This window comes from Molothrus aeneus, chromosome 1, assembly GCF_037042795.1.
Source record: "Molothrus aeneus isolate 106 chromosome 1, BPBGC_Maene_1.0, whole genome shotgun sequence".
Taxonomy (NCBI): Eukaryota; Metazoa; Chordata; class Aves; order Passeriformes; family Icteridae; genus Molothrus; species Molothrus aeneus.
In genome coordinates, this window is record NC_089646.1 from 17,188,316 (window position 1) to 17,202,931 (window position 14,616).

Sequence of the window (14,616 nt, forward strand, 5' to 3'; positions counted from 1 at the left end):
GTGTAAAGCAACTAGTTCAGATATGGGTGTCAATAATGCAGATATCTCTTATTTTGTTAGATGAATGCTATCCAGGGTATTATACATGGAGAAAAAAATCAATCCCAACATCCATTTTAGAATGGCTAAGGAAAGAAATAATATCCTAAAAAGAAACTGAATAGAGAAGTTCAGAATTCAATCCTCACATTGTTAGAAACCAGAAGTAATTAATTGATTTCACTTGCTATGTTCCACTAATACAGAGTCAGCACATGAGAGAAAATGAAGTCAGGGAACTGGTTACCGAGATTTGAGATGAGTGAAACCTAACTGAGGCAAATGAGAGAAAACACTAGACTTTGGTGCGTTAGGTTTTTTTTCCCCCCTGGACTGGAGTCAATAGGTGTGAAATATTTTTAGGATCCAAATGACATGAGGAAAAAAGCTGAAAGAGACCAAACATGAGGGATGTGGACATAAGGTCAATCCTTTAAGCTGCGGCATAATCAAGTGCAATTTAAACTGTGCTTGACTAAAGCTCAATGCTGTAAGCATATTTTTATAAATGTAATGTCATGCAACATCCTCTAAGATACATGTTTTAGCCACGGAATTTGTATTCTGCAACAGTTTGTACTGAGCTGAGGCCAGTGCAGAGAGCCCATTCCTCTGGCAGCTATGAGCAGGCTGCCTCGCACACACGGTGCCACGGCACTGCCACTGAGGGGGGAAGCAGGAAAACCTCAGTAGAGAAACACAAATAAAATAAAACTATGATGTATGTCAGGAGCTGCAAACCAGCTCTGCAGCACACATAAGGATCTAAGATACGGAAGGACAGAATATCAGAATATACCTATTACTTCCTTCTTTTCTTCAGAGATTCATCAAAATAGGCTACTTACACTGGGAAGAAAATACTTCTGGTTCAGATTTCAAGGGCTACTCTTCTTTAGCTGTTGTTCATAGTGATTGTTTTAATTTTTTATTATCTATTTCCAGACACTCATATATTTTTAGGAGAAAATTTTGACTGTCTTTGTATTTTTGCTGACAAAGAAGAACTGGTTGCCCATTTGCTTTGACTAGAATTTTAAGCACCTTCAATTATTTTCTGTGTCAGAGCTATCTTTGATGTGGACCTTATCTTACTATAATGCCTGTGTTACCATGGTAAAAGGGCCATGTTTTAGGAAAGCTGAATTCTATAGTGGATTTTAGTCAAAGAAAATTGCATTTTAACTTTGTATACATGTCCCCCTGTGAATCACCAAATTACCATTCTTTTTTCAATGCTTTATTCTCCTGGTTGAAGTACAGTGAAAAACTATTCTAGAGTACTGGAGTGACAATAGCGAAATAATGAAAAAAATTACCTTTCTTTTCTTGGTTTCCGTTTTTCATCTTGGATTGATTTCTAAGAAAATAAAAAGTAATTAAAAATACTAAAAGGAAAGCTTATGCAAACATACAATTCATCGGTGTTAGGTAGGAGAGTGTTGTATATTTTTCAGTAAAAGAAATGATAGAAAATGAGCAAATTTCCCAGAAAACCCTCTTTTAAGAACCTTTGAGACTGCGAATGAGATTACCATTGTTGCTCCCAAATTTGTTGCCATACTCTGAAAAAAAAGCCAAAGTAATGATGATCAGAACAGAAAAAGGAGATCTAAAACTTTCAAATAGCTACAGCTGTTTTAATGAAGTTGATAACACTATCTCACTGAGGCAAATTTACTGTGATGCCATGAGAATTTCCATGAATAGAAGCAATGCAGTGGGAAGATGCATAATCCTGTTCTCATTAATGCCAACATAGTCTTCACACAGGTTTAGTAGAATAAAATGGACAAAGGCCCCATTTGAAAACAATATAATAGGTGACAAAAGAACCTTTAGGATAAAAGATTTCTAAAAATGTAGAGGAGAGAAGATTTATAGGGAATGTGAATAATTTCTTATCTCTAGTAGAGTTCTATCCCTACAGCCAAAACAATGCTATGTTGCAGCACCTAACATATCATACTTCAAAGGCAGTATTTTTTAGTGCAGATTGTGGTCTTAATTGTGTTTCATGCAAATGAGTGAAAGCATATTAGAACTGAGGACTGAAAAGTCACTGAGAATCAGAAATCCTGATGGACTTCAGTATGCAGGCAAATCAACATGGCATATAATTCCAAAATGATAGGCTGATTTAAAGAAATATACCCTAAAATAAAATTCTCATGCCTTATATAAATAATTGGCTATCGTCAGCTTTCATTTATACATGTATACCCCTGCAGGTCATCTGATATGCAAGGAGATGTGTGAGAATGTAAGGTGTCTAATTAATGTCTATAGCATGATGTGATAGAAATATCTGATTTTGCAAAAGATAGAGATTTTTTTTTTTCAATGCACTTATATTGTGTTTCTTCACGTTCATATGATCCAGGCTTGATAATAATCTGTGAATGCCTGAAGGTCACAGAGATTTTTAATAAGGTAGAAGATCCCTAATAGCTGGGAAAGCTGACTGCCCTCTAAAGCTGACTACCATCTCAAGTTAGAGCTTAATGACTCACCTAAGGTCTAAGAATTTAACAACTAGTAGGTCTCCATTCTAAGCTTCAGTGTATAGATATTTATGTTGAACCTTTCCCTGACCAGTGAACTTCATGTCAGGAAGACATTTTCTCTTATTCACACCTTCTTGAAAATACAACTCATTGAAGGTAATATTGATTAATACCTTGAAAAGCTGCTGCTAAAAAATTGATTAAAAATCTTCTGGCACTACTGCAGTTTATGTTTGCACTGATGCCATGGCTGTTTTCAGGTACGGAGCTGGCCATGTAACAAATTAGCTCTCAGGAAATACTATATTCCTGACCTTATAGTACTAATTTCCTAAATAGGCATTTACTTCAGAATTGTGTTTCTCAAAAATTTCTGAATACAGATTGTGTCATTCCTTTCATTTCAGTCCTTTATCTCACCAATCTTGCTTTCAAAAAACAAATTTTATTCTTACATGCAAATTTATTTTTAAGAATGCAATTTCTTTTCAGAATATCACCATTCCAAAGCTGTGTTATTTCAGAGTCCCAGAATAAAACATAGCTGTGTTTGTCTTTTTTGGTATGCCAGACACAACCATCCCTACAGGCCCTGGTGACACCTTCTGTTGAAAGGAGAAGCAATTGCTATGGTTAGTTTATTAGCTGGGTTCTCACCGGCTGTTAAAATAGGTCACTAAGATACAGGCACCTCGAGCAAATCAGTTTAATTGCTTTTTTTGTTGGAAGTGCTTTCTGAGCTGCTTTTACATTTTCACTGTTTCTGCTTACTTTCTTGCCTTTTTTCCTATGTTTAAGGGCACTGAAGTCAAGAGGGGAAAGCAGTACTTGGTATCTGAACTTGGACCAAAGGCTATATATAGCGACACTCAAATCCATTAGTCTCCTGAGCTGGTGGTATTTGCCAATGCCTTCATAATCACAATCTGACACATTTGTAAAGGAAGTTACAGTGTGCATACTAATACAATTTATTTTAGTATTTGCTCTCTCTGCAAGATAAGTACTAATTTAGATGCTCAAAATAGCTCCAAACAAACCTGTGCCTCTCCTGGTTCTCTCCTGTGACTTACAAAGAAACGATGGAGACAGGGCACTTGATTTGGGTATTGAAAATGCAAATGCTACTTATGCCCATAATGAAAGTGTGTTTAGGTACAAAAGTAAATGCTAGTCTGACATAGCTCCCCAGTCTGGGTAACTCTGTACTTCCATTTCAAGTCTCGTTTGAAATTAAAGTTTGTGGCCTGCCTCCTTTCAGCAGGACATGGGTTTTATGCTGCATTAGAAAAGAATAATGGGAATTGGACAATTAGAAATATAGTTTAGGTGGGAATTATCTGACAGTTTTAACCCAGAAAAGCTTCTTAAACTCACATGTATTAGAGTGTAGTAGGTGGAGTCTTCTGGATTATTTAATGTCTTGGGCTTCCGTGGCCTTCTGGGGGGTCTCTGCATTGGACGAGAGTCTTCTACTTTGGCCACAACTGTAAAAAAGCAGAAGACAGCAAAGCTTATTTCTTCACAGAGATGGAGGCCTTTGGAAAAAACAGGAGAGAATTTCACCAAAGGGAGAAAAAAATCCACATAGTCACTTTTACTGCTTGCAGTAATTCAAGTAAGCAACTGGTTTGGACATTTTCATCAGCAGAGAATGGGTTTATCCATTTGAGTCCTGACTGCCCACAGGGACAAATGCCACATAATAATGAATGCCAGGCTGGAAAAGCCCAGAGGTCTGCCTGGCACAGCCTGTTCTTCTGAAAAGGGCTGATGCTCCACATTCAGAAAAGGGCTCTGAAGGGTAATGGCTACTGTGAGGCCACTGCCTGGTAATGGGGACCCGTGTGGAAGGGGTGATGTTTTCTTCAAACTCAAGTCAATCTTTAAGGTGCTGAATGAGGGAACTAGCATTAGGCCTGTGTTTCAGAGGTTGTCCTCTACATTATCACAGCAAAGATTTTCCTCCAGGTGTCCTGCTGAGACTTTTCATTTCAAGCCAAATCATGTGCCACTGGGCAACACAGCATGACCATTTCCATCACATCCTATGTAGTCTATGTTAGTGTACTCAAATTCTGGTCTCTATTTCTACAAAAAACTTTCTACCAACATATGAAAAATGCCTTCACTCTAATAGAAGTTAAATCAAGATTTTAACACAAAATGGAACTACTGTTCTCTGGCAGTCTCCCAGTTCAGAGTTAGACACTGACTTGCAGATTACATTGGCTGGCACATAGAGAACTAGAAAAATATCTTGGGTATTTGCTTTTTGAAAATCTATATGCAATTCTGACAGTGCTTGGGTTCATAGGTAGTTTGTCACAGAGACAACACTGAGTGCAGGGTTCCTATTGCCTAGGAAGACCACAGAACTGGCCCTGGAGGGACAAATGAACAGCCTGGTGAGCCTGGTCTCCTTCCCTTCAGCTACAGGAAATGCTAATGGTGACAGCAATTCCTTCATAATGAAGGAGAAGGGGGTTTCACAGCAGCAGAACACCAATAGCAGAGATGGGTCATGGGGTGGTGAAGGTATCTTGCATTATCTGAGGTATCCTGCATTATCAAGTGAGGTTTGATCTTGTCCTTGTCCCATCACAGATATACTAAGGAAAGTCCAGGAGAAAAAACATCTCCTCATTTATAAATGAATATAGTGTGAGGTTGGAATGGGGATCTAGATCCCAGTGAATTACTAAAATGTGTTTTTGCTGATATAATCAACTTCCACATGAAGTGACTTTAACACCATTTTGCTCCCCTATGACCATCAGAAACCCTTTTACATGATAGAAAAAAACCCTCTCCCATGTACAGCAGACATATTTTTAATTAAGGGTAAGGTAGCACGATAATTTAAAATGAGAAATGATCAGTAATACATCAGTGTTGACTCCTGCAAAATTAGCTGTTTAAGTTTTTTGTTATGTGTGATAAATAAAGGCTTGTAAAGGTCATGGGTATAGAGAGAAGCCAGGATGAATAATGTTAATTTAAATTGTATTTGGATAATGATTATATTTACTGTTTTAGTTTCTTATCTGAAATGCAGACTGCTTTTCTGTAATGAATGAGCAGGCATCTTTTTAACATTTTGCACCTAAGAGAACAATGGTGTTTTTCTAAGCCAGGTTACAGATAATACATGTTAAACAATTAATTTTAGATGAAATAAATTCATTTCATGTATTAAATATAAGTGAGATTCCTTGATTTCAATAGGTACAGCAGGCTTGACTGGGCTCTTAGTGTGGGTTGTTGCTACCTTGCTGTATTTCAAATGGGCCACCTGGAGTTATCTGACTTTCCATTTGTTTGAGAGAAGAAGCATATCTTCACTATTTTATTTTTAAACACAACAGGAGTCCAAACTGGAAACACTACCCTAAGAAAATCCCTTAAAATTCAGTGCTGTTGAATAGAAACACCTAACTCCCTGTCTGTAGGACATTCAAAAATTTTGTCAGAGATCATGACTGCATGAAAATCTGAAAAAAGAAATGAAGCCAATTTGGGGGCTCTAGGAAAATCCCAATGAAAGGGTTCTCATTATGCCTAAAGATTTTTTACTGTCCTCTAAGAATTCATCACTGTGTATGCTGTTACATTATTTAATTCATCAATGTCAAACACATAAAGCATTATTGTATTCTAGATTACAATTATTCCAACTGAAATTACTTGTATACTTCTTGTGTGTGTGCTTTGCAAAGAAGACTGCTTTATACATTTAAAAATACCATTCTGACAATGATAAAGGTTTCAGTAAAAAAAAGCTTTTCATCTCAGCTCTTGTGTGGTACATATGTGTAAGCTGTGCAAGAGAATTGAGGAGACTAACTACCATGTTGGGGCAGGCAGCCTTCTCAGCTTGGACCTCCATCATTCCTTTTTAAAACCGAATATAGGACTGAAAATGCATTTCTGAGTTTTGCCTGCAAATGACACAGTAAAGTTTTCCTTTCTTTGTTTCACCAGAAAGGGAAACTGGGAGTTCCTTTTGCACTTAGATTTGCATGTTCACTGCTACTGAAATTCAGAAGATGTGGTAGCTACTTGCATTGGATAACACAAAGTAAAATTTGCTTTTTTATTAGTTTCTGATAAATACAGAAATAATTTACTTAGTAAAATTAAAGGTTGGGGGTGTAAATTAAATACTCAAGTGTGAGAAGTGGTGAGTTTGATGGACTTGTTTTTCAGATGGCCTATACTTTTCCTCTAGCAGGCAATGAAGCAGAAAGGAGGAGTGAAATAATTCACTTATTAACAGGGCAATGATGTTGCTTCTGTGTTCCATTACAAAGAAAAGGTTTTTATTGAAGTCCAATCTCTCCATAGTAAAGTCTCTTGTAGCTTATTTTCCCTTAAGACTTCAAGTATCTTTAGCAAGACCTGGCCATGTGCTTTCTATGCAAAAGGAAAACCAATGTTTCCCCTCTAACAGTCATTTAAATTGATATTTTACAACACTGGTACAAAAACCATTCCCACAGTAGCTGTTGAAGTGCTTTGGAAGTGCCAGGTTGGCACTACCACCCCTATCCTACTAGAAGGGTTAATAAGATGCACAAAGACACATGGAGACTTGCTGAAGGCTACACCCTAGTTAGTCATTAGCAGAGCTAAGGACTGGGCTGTGCTGAGACTCCCATCTCTGCTGCCAGCCCACACCCTGCTGTTGTATCTACCTGAACAGGTGCTGTCAGTGCTGGGACACCCCCCTTAGGAGGAATGTGTAGGAGAAACTGGAAACTTTGATGTGACACAGACATTCCCTAAAGGTTTATCAGGAGGAAAACAGATGGAATAACAGGTGGAAATGGGGGGATTTTCCTCCTCGGACTTCCCAAGTGTATCGAGTTAGTCAAAAAGAAAAAAAAAAAAAAGAGGTTAAACCAGTGGTGATAGAGAATAAATGAAATACAGAGTTAAGGGTCAGGAAAGGCATGTGAACAGTGTGGCTGCGAGATAACATTCAAGAAGGTTTAGTAAATCTAAGAAAAATTCTTTATTCACATCAGTATCTCAGCTAGCTCATTTTGCACTACCACAAAAGTTCCTACCTAAGTTGCACACACACTCAATTCTACAACAAATTAATACTTTCATACTCAGCCCTCACTGAAAGCTCCAAATAGGCTGAAATGTGTATACAATATGTATGTGTATCCTGAACACCACCACAAACTGCATGAACTGAGGAGAGCTGCATGTGCTTGAAAAGTTCAAGGATGAGCAAAAAATGTTTGAATAAAGATGAGTCAGTATCAACAGCCCTTTAGGTTGAACTGGCTGTACATTCTGACATACAATGATAAGCTTGGAAGACAGCAATCTCGAGGAATCATCTGTGGAAGCCAATGTAAATTAACATCTGTGGAAGCCAATGTAAATTAACTATGACTTACAACAGATTTCATACTGAAGACTGGAGAAATAGTGGTTACAGCTGTGATAAATATCTAAGGGACCAAAGGTCTCTATTTATTAAGCCACCTGGAGAAACAGACAAAGCCATCTTCACATCATTTAAGTGAAATGTTACAGGCTTGATTTAGAGCTGTTCCACATCTTAGGGAGACAGAAGTATAAAGCCAAACTCAGAATTAAGCAGGAAGGAAAAGAAAAGGAAAAACAGTAATTGTCTAGGTTTTGTAGAGGGAGTTGAAAGTAATCCGTAAAAACAGAAATACAGCAACTGGAATTCCAGGACTTGATAATGAGAAGCTAATAGTTATTACTGCTTACAACATTTCAACATTTATGTGCATGCCTTTTTACTGTTCTAATTGTACACAGCATGAGGATGCAGCTACTCAAGTTTGGGATTTGCACTGAGAAAAGCACATTCGGGTTAGTAACTTTTAGGTATTTTTAATTCATGGGATGTTTAACACAGCCAGATTTGGAAATTACAGCTGATGGCTGCAAATTCTTAGCAGTCTGGAAAAAAATAGAGGGATTACTCTGGCACAGACCTAGAAGTAGAAACTGCAAGAGACCGAGAACTTTCAGATTGTGTACAGCAGAGATTGGCAGTGTTCGATCTTTCACACCTAAGTCCCACAGCCCCACTGAGGGAAGCAGTTTCAGTCTCTGGCTGACACTAATACAGAATGACAGAATAATAAACATTGGAAAAGACCTCTAAGATCATCAAGTCCAGCCTTGACCACCTTGCCAGGTAGACCATGGCATGAAGTCCAGCTGTTTCTTAAGTCAGAAAGTGACTTTTCTTAAGTCACTTCCAAGGATGGTGACTCCACCACTTCCCTGGGAAATCCATTCCAATGCTTAACAAGCCTTTTGGTGAAGAAATTCCTCCTGATGTACAGCCTGCACCTCCCCTGTTGCAGCTGGAGGCCATATCCTCTCTTCCTGTCTCCAGCTGCCTGGGAGAAAAGGCCAGCCTGGACCTGGCTGCACCCTCATTTCAGGTAATTGTAGAGAGTGATAAGGTGACCCCTGAGCCTCCTCTTCTCCACGCCCCCAGCTCCCTCAGCTGGTCCTCATCAGATTGTACTCCAGGCCCTTCACAGCTTTGTTGCCCTTCTCTGCACTTGCTCCAGCACCTCTCATTTCTCTAAGCCTGGTGACCTTGGATTTTCAAGAGAGGATATTTAATGGAAATGGCTGTATTCCACTTCCACAGCCTTCCAGATCTTGTGCTCTGCCACGGATCTCCAACACAGATCTTCTACATCCTGGCTGTGTGGTGCCCAAAGGACAATCCTGTAACTGAGAGCCACCAGCCAGCAGTGTTTGCCTTCCATTTTTCTCCAGTCCCACATATCAGGGCTCCCTGGCTGACTACTCACTTGCAAGGAAGGAATTCTGGCTGGTGGATACTGCTCTGCTCAGCCAGTGCTACACATGCTCCCTTTTCCTTGCTAAGCCTGCCCATTAAATTCCTGTAAATAATGCTTTGACAGCCTACAGCAGGAGGAATCCTGGATGAAAACCCTGCTTGTCTTATTGCCTCATTTAGTTGAAAATGTCCTCAGCTGCATTGGGGTTCCTCATACCAAGTAAATTTCATTCTAAATATAGAAAATTCTCTTCCTGAGATTTTGTACTTGAACTGTCATTTAATAAGTAGAGGGATGAGCACTATGATTCATCAGGAAAAAAAAAATCCTCCCATTATGATCAAATTCCCCTCACTTCAGGTTTTGATTTCGAAAAACTTGACAGCAGCCATTTGTGCATCTGTTCTGACACCACAGCAACCTAAGGCTCACTAGCAGTCCAAGGGTGCAGTTCTGGGGTGCAGCCATTACATTTGGCTGAAAGCATGCAAGAAGCAAATATAACCTACTCAGAGATTCTAGCCACAGGGAATTTTGTTTTTTCCAGGAACCTTGTGTGGCTTGCTTTCTGCATTATATAAGAACAAAGAAACTCATTTAAGAACAACTCAACCTTGTGGATTTAAGATTAAATTAACCTTTTGCTCAGATGTTCTTTGAACTGCAAGCTTTGCATTTTTATTGAAAACAAACAAACAAACAAGCAAACCATTTAAAAAACGTGAACATTTGTCACAGTATGCCATCGGCTGTCCCCTCAGTTCCTCCCCTTCTATGGGTAGCAGATGTAATAAAATATTGTATCAGAGGAAGGGCTAAATTGTGTTACTGCACAATGGCTACCTACCCCCAGACAAAGGCAGCCAAGCTCTCCTATCTAGCTATAAAATACAATTCATGTGCAATTCGTTCTGTAAAACATCATATATAACTAGTGAAGCCAATGAAAAAGTGTAAATAAATATAAATGATTGACGTAATTACAAATAGGCAAATACCACATGATTTTAAAAACACCTAAAGCTCAACAATCCCTGCCTTCCTAACAGTAGGACAGGAAAAGCAGCTACAGAGGGAAAGCTGCAGTAAAAGCATATCCTTCTGTAAATGAGTGTGGATAAATCCTACTGTAACACATAATGTAGGCAGGTAGACAGGAAGGCTCCTCCCTGTTAATAAGGCAGTGGATCACCTCGTCTACCTGCTTCACTTTAGCATCACCATCTGCAGGACCTTACCTCAAATCTTTGGGGGTTTTGTAGATATTTTACTATATTGCATAGAGGAAGAAAATATGATATCCAGAATGTTGGTAACTCCTGTGTTTTAGACAGTACAACTTAAATGAACTGAACATGGGCATATTGTTACTTAAATATTCTCTGCATCTAGTTCGATCGTGTTTGCTATGATAAACATCTACTTAAGACAATGCAGCTTTGTGATAAAGCCAGTTTCCAACTGGCTTAGAGGCAAACTGTGGGATTATTGTCTTCACTACCTTGTGCATTGGTCATAGCTGGAAAAGAAACAGTTTTCCTGTCATGTGAATTACATTCAAGGGTGGAAAAAGAAAGTTCACATTCCACACCAAGAAAGGTTTTTCAGTGGACAGGTTAGCACACTTTACCACTGGAAAGCTTCTGCACTGTGACACCACAGGGTTTTAAAGCAGCGTGACATTTTCAGTGATAAAGGGAAGAGAAGAGCTGGTCACCCCTTTAGGCAGAGTTCGATGCACAGATGACAAACCCTGGCAAGCTTTTGTCTCCTGTAAAGCTACTTAAATGAATAGCAGTGTGAAGGGTAGACTTCACTGCATTTTGCACATGGCAGGAACATACTGGTACATTTTCACCTGGTTCACTCTTGCAACTGATGAGATTTTTAACTGATAAAACAAGGATTTGTATATTCCCTTTCCCTCTATCTACCTCTTTTCTTTAACTTCTGTTGGAAAATGTGTTAGAACCAAGAGGTATTTTCCTAAGCATACATTTTTAATTTCTCAGGTTTATCTTGTCAAAAAATCAGCAGTATTTAGTAGAGGATTCAATATAAGACCATTAATGACAATCACAAACCTTGCTCTGTCTTTAATCAAAGGTCATGGCACTTAGTTTTCCATTTCCCATTTCTTTTCTCTTGCAGACTTTGGTCTTGGAAACAGGCTGACTACACAGATAACCTACCAGCAGCTGGTTTGCACTTAAGAGGTGTAAACACCAACCCTCATTTTAGCAGCTTGCCCATTTGAGAGGACTCCAAAGCAGGATTTAAGTACTTTTAAGATCTTTTCAATGTAGTCATGGGAACAGAAAGAAGTTTCATCACACATGACAACTGAATCCACAATGTTATAATGAAAATAGCACAACTAGCTCTGGGCAGTGAGAGACAGTCCTAGATCTTATCCCAGCTCTTCCCCAGAGGCAGTGCAGTGAGCTCACACAAGCCTTGCCACACAAATGGAGACACAGCCACTTATCTGCCACATCTGCCCTCATCTTCTTCCACATCTGCAGCCCAGGACATGAACTGAGAAAATTCTCTGTTACATCTATTCCAACAGAAGAGGTATTAGCTGCTCAGACAGGTCTTTGGGGTCCTTTTGGTGGAGCTCAGGTCTTAATGATCTGCATGCTCAGAATCCCATGTCCTCTTTATTCTCCCAGTACTCTTCCCCACTGCCACCCAAGCTGTTTCAAGCATGTTTGCATTTTGGGAATATTCACTGCCCATGTTAACCAGAATATAAATAACTCTGAAATGTATTTCTAGAGGTGTGGAGATTTTCCCTCTTAAATGTGTGAGTTAAATGGATGCTGAATATTAATAAAACTTAATATGCAATTACAATACATGCAATACATGCAACATACCCACCAACATGGGTAGGAGTTACAGGTTTCGAATAACCTCAGTTGTATCTATAGATAGCTAAAAATTCACTCAGCATATATGTCATAAACTTTAGTAAATTGTTTGACATATTACCTAAAAAACTGTTGTGTTTTGAAAGCATAGTCCTATATCATAACAATAGCACACACAGTTGAGAGACAACTGAGTTAACTAGAGCCAATATGGAATTTTACCAAATAAAAGTATTCTTAGTGATAGTATGTCTACATTCATTCAGCAATCCTAAGCAGCACTGAAACAAAAGACAATTAAAAAAAAAAGGTAAATACAGAAATCCCAACCAGGTTTGGGTATTTATCTGGAAACTGTGTTCCAGACACATACTGATATGGGGCTTAGTACAAAAATACACAGCCAGAGTAATATGAGAAGCTGGAATTAACTCATCTACTTGTTCCCTGACATGACCAGGAGTAGCTTCTTGTTGGTCCTGTTTACAAATGAAAATTCTGCCAACAGTAAGGTTAAACATTACCTGACTGACAAACATGAGAAGAAAGCCGGCCATTAGCTTGCTTATCTTTGGACATCATCACAGGTCTCAGCTGATGGGACAATATCATTTCATTCAGTTTTTGCTGCAATGCTAAGTAATCTTCAGATAATTTTGATATCTGAAAAATATATTTTTACATTATTTTAGAAATAAGTATACATGTTCCAAGATAATCAAAGGTAAAATAGGGAATTAATTTAAAAGGTATTGCTCCACTGACTGCAGTGCACACCCCTACCACATTTACCTCCTAATTTCTTGAAAAAAAATTAAGATGGGAAAAAAAAGACATATAGGAAACTCAACATTGCAGTCCAGTCCTACAGCTACTTCTCATTGGTTCACATACATGAGCAGATGGTGCCTTGCTGATGCAAGATTGCTTCTACAGCTGTAGGCATACTTCTCTGCACATGTGCAAGTCTCTGACATTGGCACATCAGCTTTAGTTTCATTTACAGGGACATTTCACAAGTGTACTGAATTGTAGGGACCTTGATGGGTAAACATTTGAAAGGCAAAGCTTCTGCATTTAACTTAAATCAGATTAATATTATTTTTGCCACTACTCTGACTTTTCCTCCTTGCTGAAAAGGCTGTTTTCACTTGCAAACCAAAATATGCATTTTCATAGAGCACACATTACAAAATCTCTGTCTTAGTTGAGAGAGCAAAACCTTGGTGCCATAGAAGTCAGTAAAACAATTTACCATTCTGTCACTGCTCAGACTATTATGCTCCACCTACATTGCTTACAAGCTTCTTACCTGTCGTGAAAAGGCTGCCAAATCACAAGCCTCTTTCTCTGAGTCTCCCTTCAGTGTCTTAGTGTCTTCAGCCTCTGTACTGGTGCTTTCCCTACCTTTTGTTGTTTGGGGATTGTTATTTTGAACGTGTATTGCTTCTGTTGGCTCCTTTATTGTTTTCTCTTGACTTTTGCAAGGTAGTTTCCCTTCTTTTCTGAGTTGTCCTCTCCTTCTGTAACCCCGGTAATTACTCTGAATTACTACTGCTGCCTTCTCTTTGTCTTCTAAACCTTGCTTTTCTGCCTCAACCTGCTTCCATGAGCCTCTTCTTAGTGACTCTTTTCTTGTGATTCCTTTAGCTCCTGTAGGCATCACTGCTTCACGCTTTAGGTAGTTTCTTTCCATATCCCTGCCGGTCCTTGGCTGGACCACAGCAGATTCTTGATTTTGCCAGTCTGCACTGAGTGTATCTTGATTATCTTGCTCTTGCTGGAATCTAGGTTCAGCTGAGGTTTTGACAGAAGATTTGCTGGGTAACTCTTCCAAAGAGTCCTGTTCTTCACCTTCACTAACCTCTTCTACTGCCAGGTTCTGCTTCACAGGAGCTGCCTCTCCTTCACTAGATGTTTGCTGTTGCTCCTCTCCATTCCCTGTGTCACTGTACCCAGAGCACTTGCTGTCAGTGACAGCATCAGGTTCATCTTGAGTCTCCTCAGTTGCTACCTCTTCCAGTGTATCATTTTGAGCTGGCTGCAGTTGTGCTTCAAGGAATTCCACAGCAGATAATTCATCCTCTGCTATGGCAGCTGCTTCTTCTTCTGTTCTAGGGAGGGCACTCTCAGTTGGACTTTCCTCAGGATCTTGAAGTTCTTCATCATTTTCCTTCTTGCTAGTAGTTGCATTTTCAATTTCTTGCTTTCTAAGTGATTCCCTGAATGGAACAGAGTTTTAGGCAAAAATTACAGCTGAAGGAGATGAAGAATAGAGACAACTTTACAACTACCTTTGGTGGTCTTTGTGTACTAACAGGCAACTTGATACAGTGCAGCATGGGAAAGATTTAGTGCCTATAGCTGGAATTAAAG

General features: G+C 39.0%; 1 protein-coding gene across 1 annotated transcript in view; it reads right to left on the reverse strand.

Annotated features, from left to right (window-relative positions):
* Window positions 1-14,616, reverse strand: part of MYO3A (myosin IIIA) — a 113,397-nt gene that overhangs the window by 3,412 nt on the left and 95,369 nt on the right. Inside the window, exons 31-34 of the mRNA XM_066552110.1 lie at window positions 13,553-14,462; window positions 12,765-12,903; window positions 3,924-4,033; window positions 1,359-1,399 (exon numbers count right to left, since the gene is read on the reverse strand). Of these exons, the coding sequence (XP_066408207.1) occupies window positions 1,359-1,399; window positions 3,924-4,033; window positions 12,765-12,903; window positions 13,553-14,462 (1,200 nt within the window). The remainder of the gene's footprint in view (window positions 1-1,358; window positions 1,400-3,923; window positions 4,034-12,764; window positions 12,904-13,552; window positions 14,463-14,616) is intronic.